General features: G+C 41.3%; 2 protein-coding genes across 7 annotated transcripts in view; one reads left to right on the top strand and one right to left on the bottom strand.

Moving 5' to 3' along the window:
• Nucleotides 1–25,341, top strand: part of BRF1 (BRF1 RNA polymerase III transcription initiation factor subunit) — a 176,123-nt gene that overhangs the window by 71,858 nt on the left and 78,924 nt on the right. For all 4 annotated transcript variants that reach the window (XM_061464171.1, XM_061464169.1, XM_061464170.1 and 1 more), the window contains 3 exons: nucleotides 8,109–8,181; nucleotides 16,730–16,879; nucleotides 18,467–18,560. In XM_061464171.1, coding sequence (XP_061320155.1) covers nucleotides 8,109–8,181; nucleotides 16,730–16,879; nucleotides 18,467–18,560 — 317 coding nt within the window. The remainder of the gene's footprint in view (nucleotides 1–8,108; nucleotides 8,182–16,729; nucleotides 16,880–18,466; nucleotides 18,561–25,341) is intronic.
• On the bottom strand, nucleotides 10,066–13,027 carry BTBD6 (BTB domain containing 6). 3 transcript variants are annotated; one of them, XM_061464174.1, is made up of 5 exons: nucleotides 12,909–13,027; nucleotides 12,365–12,656; nucleotides 12,078–12,168; nucleotides 11,693–11,811; nucleotides 10,066–11,457 (listed from the first exon to the last, which is right to left on the bottom strand). In XM_061464174.1, exons 2-5 carry the CDS (start codon nucleotides 12,565–12,567, stop codon nucleotides 10,425–10,427), a joined length of 1,446 nt encoding a protein of 481 aa, XP_061320158.1. In that variant the 5' UTR covers nucleotides 12,568–12,656; nucleotides 12,909–13,027; the 3' UTR covers nucleotides 10,066–10,424. The 3 variants fall into 3 exon arrangements, with proteins under 3 accessions (XP_061320158.1, XP_061320157.1, XP_061320159.1); XM_061464173.1 differs by having other exon boundaries at nucleotides 12,365–13,005; XM_061464175.1 differs by lacking the exons at nucleotides 12,078–12,168; nucleotides 12,909–13,027 and having other exon boundaries at nucleotides 12,365–12,508.

The following is a 25,341-nucleotide window of genomic DNA, read 5'->3' as shown; positions in this document are numbered from 1 at the left end:
TGTGCTCTGCTTTATAGCTTCTTTAAGGTGAATCTGAGCAAACAGGAATGTTAAATGTCATTCTTAACTTTAGCTAGCCAGAAATTCACTTTGAAGAACTTAGAAATGAGTTTTCAGGTCCTAGCTTCATTTCTCCTCCACCTGGAGTTTGTTTACTCCTTCCCCACTCCTTATCCCCTCCCTTCTCCCTCCCCCCAACAAAAAAACAAACAACAAATACAACTGGAAAAAAAAACCAACGAACCCACCCCCTCAAATAAAAATTCCCCAAATCAAAACACACCAAAAACCCAAGAAGCCCCACAGCTCCCAAAAACCCCCCAAGCAACCACCCCCCACAAGCCAAACCAAAATGTTCTGCCCTCCTTCTCTCTCCCCCAAAAAACACCAAACAAAAAAACTCAACAAAAACTTGGTGGCAAGATGTTTATGGCCCAGGCAAAAAGCATCAGTAGATTCTGCTTTAGATCAGCCTTTGCCCACAGATTTTGTGCCTAAATAAAGAAAAGCAATTACCTCATTAGATTGTGCTGTACTACCTTGAAGTGCCTCTTTTTTTCAAGGGCAGCTTTCCTATCCTGAAGTTGGGATATGAATGGCATTAGAGGAAAACAAGGGTTGTTAGCAGTAGTAGTAGTAATGGCAGTGGTATTATCTTTCCAAAACATTTAACTTGCTCACTCATCTGTACAAAATGGGGCAGAGTGGTCCAGGGAACTGTTGTTCTTGCTGAAGTGAGAGAGTTGTCAATTTTGGAAAAAGTCACATCTGAAAGTCTAAGCAATGAGTTACAGCTGAGCTTCACTCACTAACTCTTGCTTAGATGCTAATAGCAGATTTTGAGATTCTTTCTTTAGCATTTTCTGCTTGATGCAGCTCGGTTGTGTGACAGGTGATGGGACCTGCAGGGCTGCTAATCATCTGACTGCAGGGATTTTTGGAAGAGAGTTACCAAATGAAACATCCTTACCAAGTGTCATTATGGAGTGAGTTACAGAACACCTTGAAATAGGTTTCAGTTCATTTGAGGGTGGAAAAACAAGTGGAACAACCTTTTGTGCATTGCTTCATCTAAAAGCAAAACAAGAAGTAAGTTTTGTAACTCTAGCTACCAGCAAAAAAGATAAATGAAAGCGCATGGAAAAGACCGTTCATTGCTTCCTTCTGCCATCTTGCAGCTGGAAGCAGTATTAGCAATGCCATTCTGCATCCCACTTGATGACACCCTCCACATCAGTGACCTTCAAGCAGTGTCTTGCAAGCCCTAGGAGAGTTAACACCCTTTGTGGATCACAACATAAGAAAGGTGGTAGCTAAAAGTAAGAGTGATATGAAGAAGACTTGAATCTGCTGTAACCTGTAACTCATGGTTTGTTTAATGACCTAATATATTTATGTTCTTTATCTCTTGTTGAACTGTTCAGCTTTTTAAAAACAAACAAAAAATCCCAAAACAAAACCGTAAGACTGGCCTCTCAAGCTCTGGTCTCTACTACTTGCCCAGCCTCTCTTTCTGTCTTCACTGAGTTGCTTTGGGATTTGGTCCCCCATTCCCCATAAAAGAATAAAAAAAAGTTGCCCCTTGTAGTTTAATACTTTTAGAATAGTATTATACTGCTAAAACTCAGAACAGAGGAGACTAATTTTCACTGTTTAATGGCAGTCTGTTTAAGAAGTCATGTCAGTTTTTCTCTTATGCTGATGACTGAGATGTGGGAGTTTGTCTTGTTCCACTGAAGAACTGCTACATTTCATAATAGTTTTTGTAGCTTCAAAATTACTGTCATCTTGGAAAAAGCCAAATGTTGTTGCCTTTTTTTAATTGTAAAGGCAGTTTCCTTGGTACTTTTTCTTCCATTTTATCCTCAGGTGAAATATATCCTATGTCTTGGAAACCTGTTGGAAGTGTTGTCAGATTCAGTATGCTTCTGGTACATTTAAAGTATTATCTGAAAATGTCCAGATCACTGCTCCAAATCAGGCTCCTTCCTTGTGCAGATCAGCCATGCTGCATGTTGATTGAGTTGGAAGGGTGATCAGTCATCAGTCTCTGACAGGGAAAGTATTTGATTAATATTTTCAGATACTGCATTTTACTTGCAAATATAGTCTTTAGAGAGGTCTGTAATCAGGCCTTTGGTTTGCTTTTTTGTTAGTCCAATCTAAGCAACAGGCCTTGCCTATTTAGGAGACCTGAGAAGCTTGTCTAGTCTTGGCCCAACTTTTGAACAGTTTAGGGTTGGTCATCTGTTTGAGCACCTCATTCCTTGCACCTGGAGAAGTATTTGGCTAAGGTTTTGATCTTGCTGTGGTGAAATGCTGCCCTTCTCATCCTCAGAAATGGCAGGTTTTTTTTAGACTCTTGTCATCTCCAGGGTCATGGTCTTTGCAATGTGGTCACAAAAGACTTTGGGAGAAGTGTTTGCAGTGCTCTGATCTCCAGTTAGCCTAGTAGAATATAATTTTTAGTGTGCCTTTGGTGTGTCCTACTGTTAAATAAGGCTAATACTTAGAAGATGTTAAGCAGAGCCAGGTTTTTTACAGGAGTCTGCAGCAGGAGGATTAGCAGCAACAATAATAATTAATTAAAATGAGATGTTTTGACTTGATACCATGAAAAGGTTTTTCACCATGAGGACGGCCAAGTTTTGAAACAGGTTGCTCAGAGCAGTTCTGAAGTCTCTGTCAATCAAAAGTTTTCAAGATTCTGAGGAACCTCGTCTGTTCTTGTAGCTGACCCTGCTCTGAGCAGGAGGTTGGGGTTGGAGACCTGCTGAGATCCATTCCAGCTTGAACTGTGCTACAGTTCTAGATAAAGGAAGAGACTACACAGGAAGAAAAAATCAGTAACCAATACTTGCTTGGTCTAGTCCTCTGCTGGTCTCTCTTCCACTTCAACACACAGTTCTCATTCCCTATTTCTTTACCTTCAATTTGTTTAGTCAAGTAACAATGGTTTCTTGTCCAGAAGGATTTTTATTGTGAGATTTTGGACACTTTATTTTTTTTTTTCCAAAGGCAGCGTTGGCTTACCTGATTCTTCTATCCTTGTTGTAAATTACTCCAACTTTCTTGCATATGTGTTATGATAATGGTCTATTGTACTGCTGTGGTGGTGGAGGAAGAATTCTAGGACTACCCCGTATGTGATTAGCAAAAGTAGATTGTCCCTGCAGAGTCCTCAGGCTGAAGGCAACACTTTAAAGCATAGCATGAGAGGAAGCTGCTTAATTTTGATTTGTGTCTCTTTGAACTGCAGTCTCACAAGCTGAGTTTGGTACGTGTTTGTAGTCTTGTGTATTGTCTTTTGAGGTTAAAAGAATGTTCTGGTTGCAATATGTATTAAAAAAAAGTTTCAGTTTGTGTGCAGAAGGGTAAAATAGAGTATTTTTTAAGACTACATTCATTTGCTTTAGTTTTTAATACCCTTTGTTAATTTAAAGTTATTATCATGTTGACTTCATTTGCCTTTATTGCCCCTATGCAAATTACTGTGTTGATTGAGTTAATTTAAACAACCTGGTTGGGACCTTCAGGCATTACTATACTAGAAATGTTAATAATGAATCAAATAACCACAGGTGCCTCTTTCCCCAGCAACAGACACTCTCCTTAAAAACTCATTTGCTTTTCATGCTTGCTTAATTATTTAGGCAAGCAGCCATGGATGTTTCACAGTGTGAATTCTCATCGTGTTCCAACTGCCCAGTCTTTGTCTTTCTAAAAGAAAGAATACCTTAACCATCATCACCATTTGTAACATGTTCCCAGAATGCCACACCATGGTCTTGAAAGGCCTTTTTGGAAATCGGTTGTAGTGAAAAGAGTCTTGATTTATAAATTTATGGAACTTAGGGTGAAGCAAAAACTTTCCTTCAATGATGGCAGCTTTATTTTCTGCTACTATCCACAAGATAAAGTGACCTAGGAACTGTATGAATAGGAGATTCCCTGTTTCCCAAAGAGAGTTTAAAATTGTGGAAGGTGTTAGCCTGATGAACAGCTGAAATCCTGTGTTGGTGGAAACAAAGAATTTGTTGTTGCTTCTAAAAGTGGAAGTATATTGGAATTTGTGAACACATCAGACATGATGTGAAAGCAAGAAGAAATTATGGAAGGGTAAAAGTCCTTATGGAATTGTCCCTTTGAAATCAGCATCTGATGACTGACAGATGTGAAATGAAAAGACACTGTCTCCAAAAAATACTGTGAAGGGCAAAGGGTATAACAAGTGGAAGAATCTTTCTGTAAAGATGTAACTGAATAATTGGATGCCATTCCTTCTCCAAATGCATGTTTTAACTAATATACAGTCTTCTATAATAAGAGCAGAAACTAACTATTGGTAAAGGATAGCATCTTTGAGAATCTTAAGTTCTCCTGTAAAAACTTCAGAGTAAAAACAGTTGTTTTCTTTTTGCAGTGCCTTGGTGAGCAAAGTTTTGTCAGAAAGATGTCTTCCTGCTGAAGCATCTCAGTTTTTGTTGGGATTTTTTGTTTTGTTCTGAGTTTTGTTTTTCTTAAAAAAAAGAAAATCAGCAATTCAGTGTCAGGTCCATATGTTTATACACTTTGTTAAATGTGAACAGAATGTAAAATAATGCAGTAAAAACTATCAGGGTATGCAGATACTTCAAAATATCCCCTCTGACAGAGGTTGCCGCCACTCTTGTATTAGCTGTTGATGCTTGAACCTAGTGGTTGCATCAAGTTTAGGAAATTTTAATATCTGATTAAAATATTGCAGTCAAAAAGTGCAAGTCTTATGAATGCCTATGAAAAGAATTGTAACACTGACAGTTTTGACTGGGCAGAGTTGGGATACACTGTTTTTCAGCATGATTCTTTTAAATTAAGAGGGCAAACAGGCCGAAGTTGATGTGGTAAGCTTTAAAGCTGCACCAATTCAAGCCTAAGCCAGACACATCTTTTTAGAAGGGCATTTTTGTTTATTCATCATTCTAAGGACTTATATAAAATTAAGGCTTATGAATGCAAAATGTCATACGGTTCTAAATTTGGAGTGTTAAGCTTTTGATGGATTGTAATATATGAATTTTTATAAGAAGTTCTTAATGAAGAAAGAACTAGAAATTAAAGTAGGCCTCTAAATTAATTCTCTCAATTTTCTAAGCTTAATGAAGTGCAAAAAAACCCATACAAATGATGAGAGTAAAGAAAGACTCTGTCTATGAGCCTATTATATATGATATCTCATCTGTCACAGGATGTTCACAGGATGTGTGTGTGCAGAAGTAATAGTTGAAATTAGTGACAGTAGCATAAAATTTTAGTGAAAGGGCCTTCTTCCACTAAACCCAGAAGATCTTAAATATCATGTTTCAGCAGTTCAGTGGCATTACAGATTTCTGGATGAGCTTTATGCCATCTTTAATTTTCCATTTATGAGAAATGCCCCAGAACCTGTGACTACCTGGTAACTTTTTAAGATGAGAAGTGTATTGTTCAAGAGGGCCTTAAGTTTCTTTTCCTACTGATTTATCAGGAAAACTGGAAGCAATTAAATATTCCTGATTCTTTTCGTGACTTTACCTTGGCATCAAAAACACATGTTTCATGAGGAAAACAATACAGAGTATATAATCCACTGTACATTATGCTTTCTTTCTAAACTGGTAGTAATCAGAAACTGCAAAGAAATTCACTTATGATTAAAAGAAAAAAAAATTCCCTGATGTACCATTTCTATTTGAATTTATTACTTTGTGTAAATGTGCTGCCTACACCTTGAAGTTGGTCATAAAACACTGATGATGGGGGTGAAGTGGAAAAGCAGGTTAGATTTAAGTACATCTCAAATAGACCATGGATCCGGAGACTTTTAGTTAGGCCAAGGAGAGGAAGATAAACTGTGATTGAGCAATTTTATTATGCATTTGTCTTTGCTTTACATTTAATTTGGCACCCACTTTGATTGCTAGAACTTAATTTTAAAGCCCTGCTACTTTATGCCTCTTCATATTTATTTGTTCTTTGAAGATCGCATTTATGGAAAGTTTGCTTGGAAGGAGTTTCTTAGAGAGTGGGATGGTTTGATGGGGGGACACATCAAATATTTAGAAGTTGTGACAAAAAGCCATAAAGATAAATACTTGTCTGAATTTCAGGGTGGTTTTTTTCCTAGACTAAAATGAAAGAACTTGATGAGTTTGAAGCCTCTGATGGAAACATCATACGTAGTTGTCTCCACTGAAGTAACTTTATTGATTTGTGCAGAGAAATCATCCTTGCAGAACAAGATCTAAGTGATGAGGTTTAAGATTTACAGTTACTTGGTTGGCAAACTTAGAAGGCTGAAGCTACAGCCAAGCCCCCATTCTTTATGTTAATAATTTTTAGACGAAAGGTCAAAAAAAGCCATTCCAATCTTGCAATGAATCTAGAGCATCTACAGCCAACTGGAACACTGCGGATGCTTTCTTGTAGTAATGTCTGTTCTGTCTCTGTGGCTTATGGAAAGTCACATACTCTCAAACTGCTATGTGAATTGCCGATTCAGTAGGTGCTTTTTTGTCAGTATAAAAATTCCGTGACTTATTTCCAAAGAAATATTATTCTTATGCAGAGGGTATATTTTGTTCACTTCTTTCTCATAGAATAGTATTCCTGTGTGGTCCGGTATTTCAGGGAAAAAGAGGACAGTAAAATTTGAGAATATACTTTTGTATCTTCTAGGCCAGTCCAATCATTGGTCAGACACAGCATGAAAGATAGATATCCAACACCTTCCACTTAATATGAAATGAATTACCATTGCATTGTGTACACTTGAATGCACAGTCACTTTCAGGATACATGATTATTCTGAGGATGTCTTTGAAGTTCTCATTTTTAATTTTTTTTTAAATTCGAGGAAAAATTTACATTAAGAACATTTCAGATTTTGACGTGCTAGGTGAAAATGTGTCAGTATTTTTTGTTTTGTTTATATATATATATATATGCATTTTTGCTATCTTAGTAGAAGCATCTATAAACCTGGAAGGAAAGTTTGGTTTTAAAGAGTTGTTGGTAAAACTCTTGTGAAACTGAAAGAGAATATACACAGTAACAGGATATTTTTATTTACATAGGCTTCTACCATAATCAGCAACTTAGCTATGTAATTGACTGCTTAGTAAACACCTTCACTATCCTGGCATAGGAAAGAGAGGGACAGTTGTGTCACATAAAAGCAACAGAGTATATAGTAGCCTTAAAATATAAAAATATATGTATTTGGAGTGTAGAAGAATGGAATGTTTTATGCTAACCTTGACCTTTACATATGCCCTGGGGGGAGCAAGGTGATCCCGGAGCTTCGTGGGAACATTTTGGGGCTTATTAGAAACTGAAGTATATCCTGCCTTTCCTGCTGACCACAAAACTAGTGAAAGAAAACTTCCTCAGACTTTTAAAATACAAATGTATTTGCCTATGTTATTAATTGCACATCAGAGTATAAAGAGCAACTCCTCCCCTCTATTAATGTCCTCCTGAGTGCCACAGTGAAGGAGGGATTCAGGGCTCTGTCCCTGGCTCCTCAGCAGGTTTGCTGTGGCTTAGGGTTTTTCTGAATTTATCTTTTTTTAATGTAGGGTAATATGGGGCAATGTCCAGAGAGTGAGAAATGACAAATAACCCCTGGGGCATCTAGCACCACTCCTTGCTTTGCTGGAAAAGTTTGGTGTGTGCTTGTGCAATACTTAATTATCCCATTTCACATGACCATGCAGAGCTGAAATTTGTAATAACTTGTGAGTATTTGCTCAGGTTTTGTTATAAGACAAATGACACTTTATATACACTGATGTTATGTTAAAGTCTGCTCAATGTCACAATGTTAGGTAACAACTGAAAAATTGTCCAAGTACTACAGAGCAACAGAACTCACTGAAGAGCATGAAGAACAGCTTCTTTTCATTTTTTCAATATAAACTTCTGCTTTTATTTACAATGCTAATTTGTGCAGCTTTTGACAAGTACCAAGTGTTATTTTATATCTATGAATATCATTTGTATTACTTCAGTTGAACTTCTTAAAAGAAGGTTTGTTTAAGAATGTGGTTTAATATTTAAATAATGGGGTTTTTTTGTCTTTTAAATAGGTGAATGTCTATGTGCTGGGCAAAACTTTCCTTCTGTTGGCCAGAGAACTCTGCATAAACGCTCCAGCTATAGGTATTTTTTTTGAGTTGACTTTTGAGTATTTGGGTGTGGGTTTTGCATGGTTATGTGACAAGAGTGCGTATGTGTGTGTATAGATAGACATAGTACTGTGTGCCAAATGCAAAAGTGGTACCTTTAAAAGTGAAGCTGGAATCAATCGATGCAGAAGAGCTTTGCTGACTATGGGAGCCTGTTCTCCTTTATGTAATAGTTTTGGGAGCTAGATGCTGTTTTCTTTTAAAAACAATTTTGTTGCTTTTTCCAAACTATGCTAAGATGGGGCTCATGTATAACAAACTTGTGTATGTTTGCAAGCTCACACAGGCCTGTCACACTTTGGTTCTACAGAGATGCAGTGTTTGATGAATATTTGCCAAACTCACTATTTGTCCATCACCTGTAGCTGAGTTGTTCAGAGCTTGAAATACAGTTGGGTCAATGGAAAAGAAGCAACTTTTTCCAAGCATGTGAATAATTAGTAACTCATCACTGAAATTGTAACAGTGATAGGAAGGTGGGTTCTAACATGTCAAAAGGGCAAAAAAGCTATTGTCTAGGGAGTTAATGTCAATTCCAGTTAAAAGACTGTTTATAGAGAGGTCTTGTGACTGCTACCACCTCTGTGCAGAAATTTTATTTCTGTATCTTTACCCACTCCTACTCCCACACTCCTTAATCTATACTGAGAGCATCAGATGCCTCTGTATACAATACACATACTCCCCCCTTCAGATGTACTCAGCTAGGCACCTAACTGCCTGCCTTTGCAGCAAGAGAACCCGCAGCTCACATACTGAGCACTGTCATAACAGCATCCAGATAGAATGTGGCAGTGCACAGCTATCAGCTGTAGTGGTGTGCTGACTTCATTTGCACAGCTTGATATTTGGTGAAAAGTTGTTATTTTCAATAATTCACTTGCCTTATTTGTTATTACTGTTTTTTTAAGACAGAATGGGCAGAATTTGTGTTGTGGCTTAGTTTCAAGGTCTAAATTAATGCAGCTTAGGAAAAGGCAAACAGAAAACCCTTCTCAGTTAAATGTAGAGGTACTCGTCACACATGGAAAAATGCTGGTTTAGACTGCTGCTTTAATATTCTTTCCAAGGTCCTCATGATGCAAGAAATTTGTAAAAAACCTGTACTTTTAACTGGCTCATCAGTAATGATTGTCAGATACTTGAAAAAAAAACACCTACTTTTATCACTCCTTAAAAAAAATTAAGGGTATTAGCTATAAAATTACCAATAGTGCTTAAGACTGCTTTAAGAAAAATAAAAACGGGAGGGAGGCAAAGATCCAGCAGCTTTTGTTCTTATTAGTAATTTTGAGTGAACTTAAAGGCTGTATTTCAAGTGTTTCTCTAATGTCTGCTCCTAAATGTGAGGATGGGATGTATATTTAGATAAGGGGTGCCAGTATTGCAGCTTTGGGCTAAATCAGTGATAATGCCTGTAACTGAGTTAAGCCTTCTCTTGACTCTGGCCATTCAATTGGGGTGCAGTTGGACAGGTGCAAGTGTCAGTGTTACTGTTTGCTGGACAGGCTGGAGGTTAATGCAGATGGTGCATGTGGATGGGTATTAGAGATCTTAAATATAACCACAGGATGATTTTGATTGATTATATTCAGGGTTTGTCTGGCTTCAGCTTAGGCAACACGAAGGAACCCCTGAGCTTCCACAGATGTCAGCTCCCTTTTACGTGAAGGAAATTAAAGGCTACTGATGGATAGTCTCAGTTACCAGGCAAGGAAACCCTTGTATCTGCAGTGATAGCTAATGCCCTATATAGCTGCACAGAGGGGATACATTACAGTATCATCACCCGTTAGCTGTACTGTAGAGGAATTAACAGACACAAGCTAGAAGATGAGCAGTGATCAAATACACAGGATTTAGGGCAAGTAAAAATGTTTTATATTTCACAGATTCATAAACTGCTCTAGTTTAGAACATTCTATTTAATTACAGCTGCAGTCTGCACATTAGTTATCTATATACAAAATAAATGCACAGTACGTGCAAAATTTAACATTTCTCTGCTTGTTGCAGTCTTAATTATCAAGTCAAATAGCTTATGAATAAATAAAATAAGATTAAATTCAAGAGCATTCCTTCACTTATTTGTATAGGCTGATGTAGCAGATAGGTAAGTAGCATAACATTCCATACTGCTGCAGAGTTTGTAGTAAAACAGAGAAATCCCTTAATGTGCATCATTGCAGTACTGGAATACAATCAAGGTGAAATGCATCATGCATAGAAAATGAGCTCAGGTATTTGTCCTCCTTGTACTCCAGTACCATTAGTACTGTCCGAGGAGCACTGGAACTGGAACGTCACTTTCCCGCACTGCACTTCAGTCATTCCCTCTTGCCCAAAGTAACTGAGTTCATTACCATCCAGAATAGCACTTACGTTATAAAAGGTATCTTGCTCAACCTGCACAGGGTGTTCAAACCACACAGAGAAAGTGTTACTGGAGCCATCAGAGGTAAACTTTGTCAGATTTTGAGCAAGGACAACTCCTAAGCGCTTCAGTTCAATTTTGACACTGTATTCAGCTTTGCCACAGCTCGATCCATACAATCCCAGTCCTGCTATAAATATCCGTTTGTCTACGGCAAACTGAATACTGTCACATCGCCCTCGGTACCTCCACTGATTGCTGCGGTATGCAGAGGACTGAAACCGATGGCATCGCTGAGGTACCAGTCCTTTTCTTTTTGTCAGCGGAAACTCTAGTTTGGGTTTATTTGCAGCTGTGTACCACAGGAATATGTTGTGAGTTTCCTCAAGGGTGAGGATGTCAGACTGGGCAGCTCCATTAGCAAACTCTTCCAAAGTCATGGTTGGGATCCGCACCAGGTACAAAGCTTTTCCTAATACATTCCTCTTGTTACGTGGTGTAACTGGCAGCCCTTGCCTTTTGCATTCAGCCTCTGCCCAGTTGAGAACAGCCTCGAAAACTACTACTTCCTTGGTGTTGAGTGCCTCCCGGGTTACAATGATCTCTAGTGTTTGTTGATCTATCTCACAGAAGCCCTCTGACTTCAGTGCCATTTCTGCTTGAGCATCAATCACTTCCCAGCAGCGCTGGGTCAGCTCCGGCTCCTCAAAGAGCCTGCTCTGAGACAGCAGGACACAAGCGTTCTTTGCTTCTAAACTGGTCTCCAGAAAATTGACGCAAGCCTTTGCTAGGGCTGGCACAATGTACTTCTTGGCAGCATACAACGTAGCCAGAACTGTGTCAGCTTCCAGGTCTATTTCATCACTATACATATATCTAGATGGGAGAAAAAAAAAAGTACTTTCTTAGGGAAAAAATAAATATTTATATAGGCCATTAAAGATTGATCTCTTGTCATCTTTGCTGGCAGTGAATCTGATATACAGTATTTTTCAGCACATTAAGTAAACAGTAATAAGTGCATATTGCACAATGCCAATTAGGAGATGCATATTTTATAAGCTACTTTGATTCTGTCCGTGTAATTAGTAGACTTGTAGTGGCCACTTACTTTAATAGGATTAGAAAGGCTGCAGGTTCCACATCTGGTATATGGATTTCGGATTTGACCTCTGCGAGATCACCATAAAACATAGCGTAGAAGACAGAGCTACCAACTGCCAAAACGTACTGGAAAACAGAGAGAAGCCTCAGTAGTATGTATCAGCAATAGCTGAGCATGCTGGCTTGCAGTTAAGAGCTACACTGAGGGAAAGTTGAAAGCTACAGTGGAGGCAGAAGACTGCCTTAGACTGTGCCTTTTAATTGCAGTGAATTACTTCTAGTATTAGACAAGAACTGCAATTAGGAAAAAAAAAAAGTGGGACTAGTTGTAAGGCGGGAGAGAAGGCAATATGCACAGCAGTATTAAAAAGCCAAAAATTATCTGCACAAACCTTATGGGCAGGAACTTTCTTGGATGCCCCTGGTGGGCCCACGATGAAGTGAACGTCAGCCATGAGTTCGTTATTAAACATAAGCGCGTTCCTGCAAGCGAGGGGAAGGGGGAGAAGCCCCGTTAGCGGCGGGCAACCCCTGACCTGGTTGCCCCAGCCCCGCTGGCGCGCAGCAGCCCAGCCTCCCGCGGGCCCAGCCCAGCCCTCGCTCCTGGCCTCGGCGCAGGTGCACGGGGCCGGGCCGCACTCCCGCCCGGCCGTCGAGCTCCGGCGGGCCTGGCCCTTACCTCTCCCGCAGTGTGGGGTGGAAGGACTGCCAGTTGGCGCTCTCCAAGTTGTTGTTGTTGAGGTTTTGGAGCTGGGGCGGCGGGGGCGGCTGGGCGCTCTGCTGGAGCTGCAGGGCGTTCTTCTTGCTGTTGGCAGCGGTGGCGGCGGCGTTACTGTTTGCGATATTGGTGTTGGTGCTGGCAGGGTAAAGTTCTGCAGCCATCTTCTTCTTCAGGGACAGGGGCACTATCTCATAGCATCCTGGCACCTTGCCGTTTGACCTCACACTCTTTTTGGACTTCTTTAAGGTCTCTGGAAGCAGAAGAAAAAAAGTCAAACACTTCATGATCCTGCCATTGAGGCAACCATGGGGCAGTGGCATGAGCAAGAGAACTAACAAATCCCAAATACGAGTCCCACTATCTGGATATTTTGTATGCTTCTAGATGCGCGGTGGCTTTTGGTGGTTTTGGTGTTTTGTATGCGCGCTCTGCGATTACAAGCCCGACGCGCTTTTCCGAGGGGAAAGGGATGCCGCTGTGTCGGATCGGTGCCAGCGCTCACCTTAGCTTCCAGAGGAGTCCCAGCCTCCGCGGCTCCGCTGCGCTGGCGGGGGGGGGGGGGGCTGGCAGGCACTTCCTTCCACCGGGGAAAGCGGAGATTAAAAACAACAACAGAAAATCCTAAATCCAGCAGCAGCCCAGCTCCACAGATCCAACCGAGAAAGCCGAGGCGGCGGGTCAGTAGCCACAGTCAATCCACAAATTCTCCTAGTGCAGCAGCCCGGCGAGGGTGAAGCGCAACCAGCCGCCCGATCCCCGCTGCCAGCGACCGCGCTCCGCTCCGTCCTTCCCCGCCCGGCGGGGGCACATCCGCGGCGGCTGGGCCGGGCCGAGGCGGCAGCTCTCTGCAGTCCCGCTGCCGGGCGGCCCCAGAGCCGCTCGCACCAACTTTCCTCCTCCTGCTCTGCGGGCGGCAGCCGCCGCCACACGGCGCTGCTCCTCCGCGCTACCCCCGCCTTCGTCGGGGGCGCTGCTGCCCGCGGGGCGCCCCGGCTGCTCCGCGACAGGCGGGCGGCGCTGCCCTCGGCGTTCCCCTCGCAGAAGCAACAGCGGGATGCGGCGGGGCTTGGCTTGGCTCTGCCGGGCCCTGCCTCCGCCTCCCGCCCTAATAGGCATCCTCCGCGGTGCGCGTCACGGCGGCCGGGGCCAATGGGGAGCGCAGGGGCGCGGCGGGGGATCCGCCCCCCCCGCCCGGTCTTGTGTCAGTCTGCTGCGCTCTTCTCCGCCTTCCTCACTGTACGTGCGCTGAGGCGCGCGGAGGCTCTCCCGCTGGTCACGGTGGAAGCTCCGCCGCCGGCTGCCCCCGGTCCCGTTACCGCAGGGGGAGCGAGCACTGGGCAGGGGCGCCGGGGACCGGCCCAGGGGCCCCCGCAGCGGGGCTGGTGGAGACGGGCGCGCACAGCCCTTCCTGGCCGGCCCGGGCGGGGGCGCCGCCGCGCCGCTCACCGCCCGGCACCGCTCACCGCCCGGCACCGCTCACCGCCCGGCACCGCTCCGCTCCGCCGTGCTGGCCGCCGGGGTCGGCGGGTGCGGGCGCAGGGGGCACGGCCGAGGCGGACTTTTGGAGTCGAGGAAGTTGCAGCATGTTTTTCCTCCCCTTCTCTCGTAGCCCAGGAGCCGCCGTGCCCCGGTTGCGCGGGGTCTCCCGAGCCGGGTTCTCGCTCGCCTGCCTGGGGTCTTCAGTGGGGACCGGCTATCTGTCTGCCTGGTACCGTGGGTTGACCTGCAGCCAGGCACGGCTCCGGCTCCTGTCCCCGGCAGTGCTGTCCTGGCTACCTGTTTGGGGGAGGAAGTAATTCTTTTAAATAGTTTCCGTGGGTTTTTTCTATGTTCCTTTTAACGACTGTGTTATATCTAGGTGCTTCCAAAAGCCTGTTCCTGGTCATGAGTGGGATAGGGAGAAATAGGGAAGTCTTCAGAAAAGTAGATGCTCCTGTCTTAAAAAATATCCTATTTTTCTTGCTGTCTGCTTCATGGCCCCCATAGCCCCCATTCAGGAAAGCAAGATGGTTCTGCCGCATTTGGAGAACTTGCTGGCTCCTGCACAAGGGTTTCAGTCCCAGGAGTCTGCTGGGAGCGTTCCCACTGGACAAGAGGAACGTTTTTCACAGTGAGAACAATCAGCCATTGGAATAATCTCCCCAGGGAAGTGGTGGATTCCCCAGTGTTGGACACTTTAAAGATTCAGCTGGGCAGGGTGCTGGGACATGTAGTTTAGGTCACATTTTGGCTAGAAAGGTTGATCCTTGAAGTTCCTTCCAACCTGGTATTCTGTGATTCTGTGATTCAAAGGAGATTCCCCTGCCCCTGGGATCATTGTGCTGCTTTAGTACCAGTGGGAGGAATCAAGGTGTTAAAGAGTTTTACAACTTCTAAATAATTGGGGTTTTTAATGTTTGCATCCATATGGGACATGCTTATGTTAATCTTGGCCCTGAATTTAGTATATTAATATTAGTTTTTAGTTATCTGTGGCCTCTTTAAGGCTTTTCACTTAAAACCCACCCACGTATTCATTTTCTGACTTTGGTAGCTTCAGAATTTAAATTAATGATGTGCAGTGTTTTGTCAGATGACCTGTGGGCATGAATGCCAGTAGAAACATCTGAGCAGCTACAAAGTGAATGTGTAAATGCTCCCGAAACTCAGCTCGGAAGAGAAAGTTGTGAATTGCCTTGTGCTGGATGAGCTGAAGTTGGGTCTCTTGGGATAAAAGGAAATGGAAAAGCAAAGTAAGCACCACTCTGTAGCATCACATGTGTTTCTGTTGTGTTTTTGCGAAGAGCAAAGTTTAAGTGTTTGTTGAATACCAGGCTATAATTTCTGAAATGTTTTTTGTTGTATTTTGGAGTTGATCATTTCTGTTGAGTACAGTTTTATGAAATCATTCTTGGAAATACAGAGCAACTGCCCGTAATGTCACGGGGATCAGTTAATCTTGTGTAAACCTCTGATTTTTAGGGTCACATTTAGGAGCTGACTGCTCTCTGGCGTTTCTTCAGTTTTGAAGGAGATGTGTTTGGAAGTTCTTGCGTGATAAGTGCTTTCATTTAAATGTTTCTGTGGGGCTGACAGGCATAATCACCTACTGTGTGATCATGGTAATTATGAATAGCAACAGGGCATCATTGTTATAACTTGGTGCTAAATGAAACTGCTTTGATTAATTGTAAATTGTAAGATTGTTCCAGTGTTTCGAGATGAATTTTCATCTTTATCAGTTTAAGTGCTCACATTGGGAATCAGCGAAGGAAATTGAGTTGAGACTAATAGTTAACAATTTACCATACATCATGGATTCTTGGTCAAGTGATAAAAGGCTGTCAGGAAATGAGAAATTGATACCTTAAATAAGAGTAAACGTGTTAAGTGTAGATTTTACAAGATTGTTTGATAAATTCTAAATTGGTTTAGGCAAAGCACAATCACTACTGACATATTTCAGTTAGTTTGAAGCCGATAACACCAACACTTGAAATAAGTTTGTACATCTGGAGGCAGATTCATGACCTATGTAAATTGTTATAGCGCTGTTGTGGTTAATTGGGTTCCAGCAGTTTATGCTGGTGGAGAGTAGTATCTGTAATAAACAGTGTTTTGTATTGTTGCAATATGAATCTTGAGAAGGAGTTGGAATTAACTTTGAAGATGTAAGTAGACTTCTATTAGGGATGTGGGATTTTAAGCAAACATTTTTTTCAAAGCTTAGTTTGTAGTTAGGCATGAGATGGGATGTGCAAGTTACCTGATTTGTTACTTTGCAGGAGATGTTAGAAGTCTGGGGTCTAAGTCATGCCCTTATTGTGCAAAAGCTTTTCTAAATGCTTATCTTTGTGTGTAATTTCACTGACACCAGTAACTGGTCATTGAACCCTGAAAAGGGTGTAAGAAAAACCTCGTGCAGTGCTTTAAAGATGTCTTGTCTATAAAGCAAGAAAGGATTTTGGTTTAGCTTAACTATAACGGTGCGTCTAAAGCTTAGTGATCGGAGGATCTAGCCCAGCAGCACAGTCTGTGTTGTTGCTGAGACGTGAAGCAAGACAACTACAACAGCCTTGCTTGAATACTGTGTTTCCTAAAGCAAAGGTTAGGATTAGAAATAGAATCATAGAATGGTTTGGGTTGGAAGGAATCTTGAATATCATCCAGTTCCAATCCCCCTGCTATAGGCAGGGACACCTTCCACTAGAGCAGGTTGCTCCTAGCCTCATCCAACCTGGCCTTTAACATTGCCAGGAATGGGGCAGCCACAGCTTCTCTGGGCACCCTGTTCCAGTGCCCCGTCACCTTCACAGTGAAGAATTATATTACTTTCTGTTGCAGATCCATGTTTATATATTCCTCGTTTTGCACACATGCTTGAGTTTGGAGATAAGAACCATGAGGTGTCCATGACGGCTCTCAGGCTGTTGCAGAGAATGAAGAGGGACTGGATGCACACTGGCCGCCGGCCCTCCGGGCTCTGCGGAGCAGGTATGTCAGACACAGTGTATTGCTTCCCTCTCGTGGGTTGAATGGGAGAGCCTGGGGATTGGAAACAGATGAGGACTTTCTCACTTCCTTGGTGATGCTGTGTTCTCTGGAGTTTGTGCTGTCAGGCATCTACAGATTATATATGTCTTTAGTGAAACAGTTTCTGAAACTCAGACTTTATTTTTGCCCTTGCTCTTACATTACTTGCTCAGATCCTTTGTATCTTACATTTTGGAATTTTAGCCTCTTTTCTGGTGCTCTTCTCTACTCTCTAGAAGCTCTAGCTGCTAAAAGTGGGCCGTTTTTGTCAGCTAAAATGACACCCTTAGTGCGAGCCCTTTGATTTGTGTCTTTACACAGAGTCTTATGCAAGAAATGCCCTCTTTGACCTGTTCTGTGAAATTATTTTCCTCTCCTTCTTCATTTTTTTCCAGGATCCATTGCTGTCATGATGCTTACTTAAAACCTACCAGTTTGGGAGGGCTAGGTTAAAAGTTAGTACCAGCCAGCGAGGTCGAAATAATGATGGGTGTAGACAGTCACAGAGTTCACATATAGGCTTTATTTTATTTGAAAGATCTTACGTGTGCATGCTGGAATGAGAAATAGCACTCAAACCTTAGGGAACCCAGGACTATGGCAATCTTCTTGATTTCTAGCCTCTTTTTGTTAATAGCACTTGCTTATTGCACATTGCTAAAAATTTTAGTATAGACCATGGGAGACAGGCCTGGTCTTTAATTCACTGCAGAGACTGTATCTACACAAGCAAGTAATTTGATTCAGTAGATACAGGTCAATAGATTGAAGCAGGTGGTGCCAAGTCCCCTACTGCATATACTCAGTTCACATGGTGTACTGTGGACTGGATGGCTGGGTTTAGTTTGGTCCTCTGTCCTAAATATCTGTGCCACACATTGTTTGGAGGGCCAGTCCTTCAGCCCCTGATGTTCCCATTAAGAACTGCAGCGCTTGAAACACCTACCTGTTGTGGAGCTCCGGTTTAGTTTCTTCTGAAAGGAAGCACTTTTGCATGCTTGAAAGTGTTCTGCCCACTGAGCCACTGCATGATGAGTGAGGGGGGTGATTCAAAACAGAGCTAGTGCTCTAAACACACTAACATCAGTGCAGCCAGCACTAGTTACCTAGCTCTATGGAGGGTCTTGCAGGAGGACAGTTGAGCGCTAGCAATGTAGTGGCAGTGGTGACAGTGATGAGGATAACAGCTTAAGTAGACTCAGTGTTTTGCTGGAGATCTTGTTATTCAGGAATAGTAAATTCTGCTAAAAAGATGGGAACCTTCAAAATATGGGATCAATGAAATTTTCTTGAGCTGTAATTTAAGTAGGTGACCATTGTTTCCCAAATGTTAAAGCACAGAATTTTTCAGGGAGCAATTTGCAGTCAGCTTAATATTACTGAGTAGGAAGCAAAGTTTGTAAAGTCAAGTCAATCACCTGTATTCAGGGACACAGCTGAGCATAAGCATTTACAGTCAAGGTGAAGTTATAGCTACCTGCCTGTTTTCTGCTTTTCCTCAGGAAATTTTCTGCTTTATGATACTGACTTTCCCTGCTTATTCTCTAGCTCTGCTAGTGGCAGCAAGGATGCATGATTTCCGACGTACTGTTAAAGAGGTCATCAGGGTGGTCAAGGTTTGTGAGTCTACATTAAGAAAAAGGTCAGTGCAGTTTTATTGCTTTTATCTTTCATTTATAGTACTGAAAAGTGTGTAGTCTAAAATGAACATATATCAGAGAAAACCAGGTTCTCTATCTTTTCAGAAGCACCAAGAATATAATAAGTACAACATGATTTTGCTGGTCATTTTTAAGTACTTATATCTGTCTCTTATGTAGGGCCTCAGATACTTAGCAGAGATGGCAAGGAGCACTGTGTCCATTTAACAGGTGAAGAGTTGAAGGCAAAAAAAGTTGGGTCAGAAATGTTAACAGCATTGTCATGTCCTTGGAAGAAATAATTGATTGATTCTCAAAGCTGAGGGAGTACTGTGGGAATTTTTTCTCTTTTTTACTTCATAAAGAAGATTTTACTTCATAAATCCAGAGTCCAGTGCTGGGAAGTCTTGTCCTTTAGGTGTTACTGAACAGAACTTTTCAAAATATTTTGCTGAAGTATTAATTTTTGATAGTTTTGCACTGGTAATAAACAGAAGACATTGCAGTGAGTTTAAGTTCACTGAAGGGGTCTGAAATGGAATTATCAGCAGAATGTGAGCCTGAAAATGGGAATTTCCGGGGTATCTTTGGCTGGGTTGTTTGTTTGTTTTCAGAGATGTAGTAGTATTTTCCATATTCTGATGAAGTAAACAGTCACCCAGATTCCCTCATTTTAGCTCTGAAAAGTTGCAATATTTTCTTTCCCCATAGTGTGAGTAGAAACCAACCTAACTGAAATATTCTAAAGTTTGTTCCTCCAAGGCCGGTTTTTAGAAAGCTCCCTTTGTGTCTCTCTTTCTTTCCATGTCATGGAGACTAGCTTAAGCATATCCAGCTGAGTCAGATACCTGTTAATAATATTCACTTCTTAATTGTGAAAAACATTTTTGCCCCATATCTTCATTTGTGTATTGGGAATGGTGGTATTTCCCTACCATGCATAGGTGTTACAGGGAAAAATTTTAAGTGTTAGAACTGCCTCAGGATACGACAAGCATAAGGATGGCGCAGTACAAATGCCAGTTTTTTTCTCTGGCCTACAGGTCATGTGTTTCAGTGTACAATTTGTATGATTAATGATTTATGCACCCACAATCTACTTCAAGATGATTTGGTTAAATAGCTGGAGTTTGTTCTTACTAAAACCATAAGCATAATAAATTAGAGTTGGAAGGAAAATTAATTTGAGCAATTGTTTCAAGCGAAGAAATCTTACTTCAAAATTCATGCTTTGAAATATTTACTCAAGTCACACATGTCAACCAAAATGACAGTGTTATTTACTTTGACAGGGTAAACGTGACAGCTGAATTATTTTCAGGCAGCTATAATTGCAACTATTTATCATGAATCTATAAATTTGATTGATGTTTTTCAAATAAGAGCACGTTATATAGTATTTAACGAAGGCAAATAAAAAAAAAATACCTTTGAATAACTCTTCCTGCACTCCAGGTTTTTTCCTCTTCTTTCAAGAATTCCTCTCAAAATGCCATTGAGTAGAAGTGGTTTAAATTAATAAGAGCTTTTTTCACATTTTTAAAGATTTATTTGCATCTCATTTTGATGTACAGTTTTATTTCCTTTTAATTATTACTACAGTTACTCCTGTTTGGAAAGAGCTACTTGTGCTTTCTGTGTTGTGAAAGTGTTGAGTGTAATTGGGTGAATGCTTATTAATGGATGACGTTGAATGCTGAGTTCACTGCTGATGACTTTGTCCTGACAGCTCTTGAAGTGAAACCAAATTGGAGTCCAGATAATGCTGCAACTTCAGCCCACAGGTTCTGCAGTATGGTTTGATTTAGCTTCCAGCTGGCTACATGGCTCCTGGGGAAGCACAGACCTTTGGAAACTGGATTTGGTTCTGGTGCTAATGGACTTCCATAGAAGGAACCTACAAGGCAAGGGACAGCACTACTGTGATGTGCTCCTTCTGCCCTTTAGAGGCAGCCCAGCAGACTTGGGGACAGGGCTGTGTTTATCCATGGCTTGCCTGAGGATGCAGGAGCGATGCTTTTTAAGAAAGCTCTGTCTGGCTTCCCGTTTTGGGAAGATCCTCAGCAAGGGGTGGCAGCCCATCCCAAGGAAGGGCACTGTTCCTGATCCTGTGCAGTGCCATTGTTTGACTGTGTAAAAAGGGATTATTTCACCCTGTTGCCCATCAGCCGGAGAGTGCCAAGGCCTGCGTGGCTGTAGTGTGTTGCCTCTTCTGCTACTGAGTACCAGAGGAGTAGCTCTTAGGAGGAGGTTCACAAAAATGTGACATACCTTCAGGTCATAAAAATGAGTGACCTGATCATAAAAAGAATCTGTTTTGGAAGGAAAAAGAAACAAAGCATGACCTATGGACCCATCCTGTCACTCATCTTTGAATCATGAGTTCTTAATTTAACCATCTGTTTGATTTTTAAAAAGTGCGTGTTTGTTTATTAAAAACATGTTGTGGGTTTTGGTAGGATCTTGGTAAGAAAACTTTGTACTTGCTTCACAGGGCCTTCTTGCTGTATATTTTGAAGCACACAATTAAAATGTAAAGATTGTTGCTGTTGTTGAAAGTGAATGTATTAAATATTAATAAATGCACTGATAGTTCTATCTCATTTTTCAGTCTAATTGAAATGAGATTAACTTATATATCACTGTATACATTCAAAGTACTGTATAAATATTAACTAATTAGCCAAATTGTTATTTTATGTGTCATCATCTGTGGCTATAGCAGAAATTAACTTTTAATAATCCCAACCCTATTATTTAGTTTAATCTTCACATTTGTGCCTGTGTTCAATGCACCTGTGTTCACTGCTGCCTTTTTAACCTTTACATTCTCTACCCCTTCATCTGTTTATTCACCTATTGCACACTTTCTCTGCATACAAATTCTGTCTTACCTGCAGTAAGAACAATTTTTGTGATATTTGTCCATTGTGCATTATCTAAGAGTGTTTGATATCTTGGGCGCTTCTTCAATAGAAATAAAAGAAAATTGGCTTATCTTTGTTAACACTTGCATTTTAGTTCTTTTGCTTACTCTCTTTATCTTTAAATTGAGCTGCTTTTTACATTAAAAAAAAATACTTATTTTCAGTTCCATAAAGTACTCTCTGTTAAAAAACCTATTTGTGGTAAACTTCAGACGAAGTGAAGCTTCAATTAGTAGGAATTGGAATGAAAGGCCAGAATGGGTTTAAAGGGTTCATTTTTGAGGTGAATATTTTTTCTCACAGCTAAATAGCATTTTTGGAGCAGGAAGACAAGACTTGTTGCGTAGCAATGCCATTTACCCCTTGGATATGCTGTGGGGACCTTCATAAACGGAGTCCTTTGCTCATATCGTTGGGACTCTTTCAAAGACTGCTTAGGTATTTTTTCTGGAAAAATTAAAGAATCATGCAAAGACGAATGTATTACCTGCAGCTTTTCTTATTTTCTGCAATATATAGCTCACATAAACTTCATGTCCGAGCTCCCAGTGAAATCTCGAGCTGGGTGTGAGTGCAGCCAAAGGAAGGAGCACATCAACACTGAATGACAGGATCAAATGTACCCCGATGAAGTTTGTCATGATACCAAACTGAGTGGGGAAGTAGGTGCTTTGGAAGGGGGAGCCACCCTGCAGGAAGACCTTCTTTTGCTGGAAGAGTGGGCTTACAAGAACCTGATGAAGTTCAACAAGGACAGGCGTAAGGTCTTGCGCCTGGGTAAGCGCAATCCAAGAGTGCAGCACAGGCTGGGGAGCAGCTCTGTGGAAAGGGACCTCGGGGTCATGGTGGATCACAGTGTGAGTGAACAGTGTTTTGCTGTTGCAGAGAAAGTCAACAGAATGCTGGGTTGCATCAACAAGGCATCACCATCAAAGGTAAAGAAGTCATTATCCTGCTCTATTCAGCAGTTGTGAGTCCACACCTGGAATACTGTTTTGGTCCCTGCTGTACAAAAAAGATGTGGACAGGCTGGAGAGTGTCCAGAGAAGGGCCACAGAGATGACCAAAGGACTGGGAATCCATGTGATGAAAAGAGATGAAAAGAAGGCTTGGGAAACCTTATCACCATGTTCCAGTATTTAAAGGGTGGCTATAAAGAAGATTGAGACTTTTTTTACAAGGGGTCGCATGGAAAGGACCCCAGGGGTAATGGGCACAAAGTACTCCCAGCAAGGTTCCCATTGGATGCAAGAGGAAAATTTTTCACAATGAGAACAATCAGCCATTGGAATCATCTTCCCAGGGAGCGGTAGATTCCCCAGTGTTGGACACTTTCAAGACTTGACAGGGTGCTTGGAAATTTAGGTCACGCTTTGTCAAGAAAAGTTGGACCAGATGATCCTTGAGGTCCCTTCCAACATAGTATTCTATGAGTCAGGGTGGGAAGAGGTGACAGGGGCATGTGTAACTGCCAGGTGGCTGTGAGGTTATGTTTTCCAAAATACGGAAGCCATATCAACGGAAGGGAAGGGTGTGAAGAACTCTTGTGTTCATCTGTGATCCAAGTAAAGCTGTGCTAAAATCCTGTGAAAGGTATATGATGAATAAATGAGAGTTATTTACCTGAGGTATGTGAGCATGGAGAAGGGTGGAGGATGCTCAGTATGTCAGAGCTGTAACTACTCTTGGCTGAAGTGTCATATGAAGCTTTCAGAGAACTGGGAAGGTTACTTCATGTGAAGGAGTTGGTGGTGTGTCTGCTCTGATCTCAGCTTGGCAGCCGTGGAGGTCCCTTGCTGGCTGCTGTTGTGGTAAAGTAAGAAAGTAAATAGAGGAATATTTTATCAGTTAAATAATTTCAAGTGGCTTAGGTGACTTCTAGAAATCTTTCTAGTATGGTGATTAAAATACAGCTTGATCCACGCAGGTTGGCATTGCATACCTTTGTAAGTTGGATTGTCTGGTTTAGTGAAAAAGGTTTTATTTTTGAGGTATCCAATTTCATAGGCAATGTTCGTTCTTATAAATCTGGCTTCTATACAACTAGAAAGCTAAGACATTAATTAGATACCTAAAATATTTTCATACTTCATACTTAAAATGTCATTTTAGAATTAGTGTCTTACTTTTGAAACAATAATCAGCACTAACTTAGGCTTAAGATTTTGTAAGCAACTTTCTCTGTGTTTGACTTCCTTCATCTGAGCAGCTGTTAAGAAATTAAGCAGTACGCTATTTCTGTTTTCTGGGAGATCATAAAGTGTTTTTGACAGACCACGGTGGAGGAACCCTGCTAATGAAACAAAATTTTAAGGAATGCTAAAGCATTTTGTTGCATTAGCATGGTGTGAGCACTTGAATTGGGGCAGGGGGGAACCACCAAAAAAAGTCAAGAACAGAAAATTCCAGGGGACTTAGACTGGCGGACTTCTGGGATGGCAGGGAGATCTGTTGGTGGGATCATTGGTGGGCTGAGCATGAGCACAAGCGATAACCTGACTTAACCATGTGTAATCACTTGCAGAATAAGGGCTTAAAATTTATGCTAATTAATTTGTGACAATTTGAAATCTCTGTTTTGGTGTAAGCAAGTAAAACCAACTAATTCTAAAGGGTGCCTTTGCTTAGTACAATAAATCTTCCAGTGTGCCCATTTTTTAGTACTTAGAAGAGTGACTGAGATTTGCCAGCAAATGAGCACCATAGATTATTAGTCACCAAGTTAATTTGCAGCAAATGACTGTGTATGCTCTTAGTCCATTGCAAAAAGAGATGAAACGCATTAATATAGTACACCATGGAAGCTGTTTAAGTGAAAATACTTCTCTTTACAGTTGCATCGGGCCAGGAACACAGGCAGACTAATTTAGCACAGCCCGGGTGATAAGTTGTAAATTGTAAAACCACACTAACTGGCTCACCTCTGATTTTTTTCCTTAGCTTTAGCAGTGAGATACTCATTCATGCAGGCTTTAAAAATACCCTTTATATTGCTGGAAGTACGTCTAAAAGTATATATGTACAATTATTACATATAAGGAGGTTACACTTCTGTTTATTTACATATTAGAAAACATTTTTTATGTCATGTAGGAAGCATTTAATAACAGTTTTTGATACATGTTCTAAGTATCACTTTCAGGGTATGTGCTTACATGCTTCCCTAGGTAGTTCATGAGTAAACATTGTATGGCTTGGAAGAAGGTGGGAGAGGAGGGTGATGCGATAGACTGGTAAATCTGTAGTTTAAGAAACAGCAATGGTCTGCCACATCAGTGCAAGTTCTGAACTTCAGTCCTGTGAGTGAGTGCAAATGTTTAGAGTGATGGGCAGCATTAGACACAGTGGGAATGTACTGCAATATTTTGGTACTTCATTAAGACATAAATCCTGCACTTTTCCAGAGTTTCCAAGTGTTGGAGTTGTCAAATCAGCTGATCTATTACTAGAATATTTGTAATTGATATGGCAGTTAAGATCATGTGCATAACATGTAACTTATTACTTAGGGTTTAGATTATATTCTTAATGTGGGAAAAATCAGGGGAACTTAATTACCACCACCAGCTTATCTTGCAGTTAAGTTTTTTCATGTATTCCTGCTATCAATGTGCCAATATTCAGCTTAATACTTTTTTTAATCCATTAATAAAATATTTTTAATACTTTTAAAAAGACCTCTTTCAGCAGGTAACTTAAAGGCTGACTGCTCAGTCTAAATTTCACGTTCACTCTTTAAAAAAACAGTTGTCTCTGAAGTTATAATTTGTTTGCCCTTCTCTACAGAGGTCCAGCACAAGATACCTCTGCTTTATGCTGCCTGCTTTCTAGAGCTGGATGCTGATTGTGTATACAT

This window comes from Pezoporus flaviventris, unplaced genomic scaffold (genome assembly GCF_033815535.1).
Source record: "Pezoporus flaviventris isolate CSIRO_AGI_PZ_B2104156 unplaced genomic scaffold, CSIRO_AGI_Pfla_v1 ptg000036l, whole genome shotgun sequence".
In the NCBI taxonomy this organism is placed as follows: domain Eukaryota; kingdom Metazoa; phylum Chordata; class Aves; order Psittaciformes; family Psittacidae; genus Pezoporus; species Pezoporus flaviventris.
This window is presented reverse-complemented; position numbering and strand designations above follow the sequence as displayed.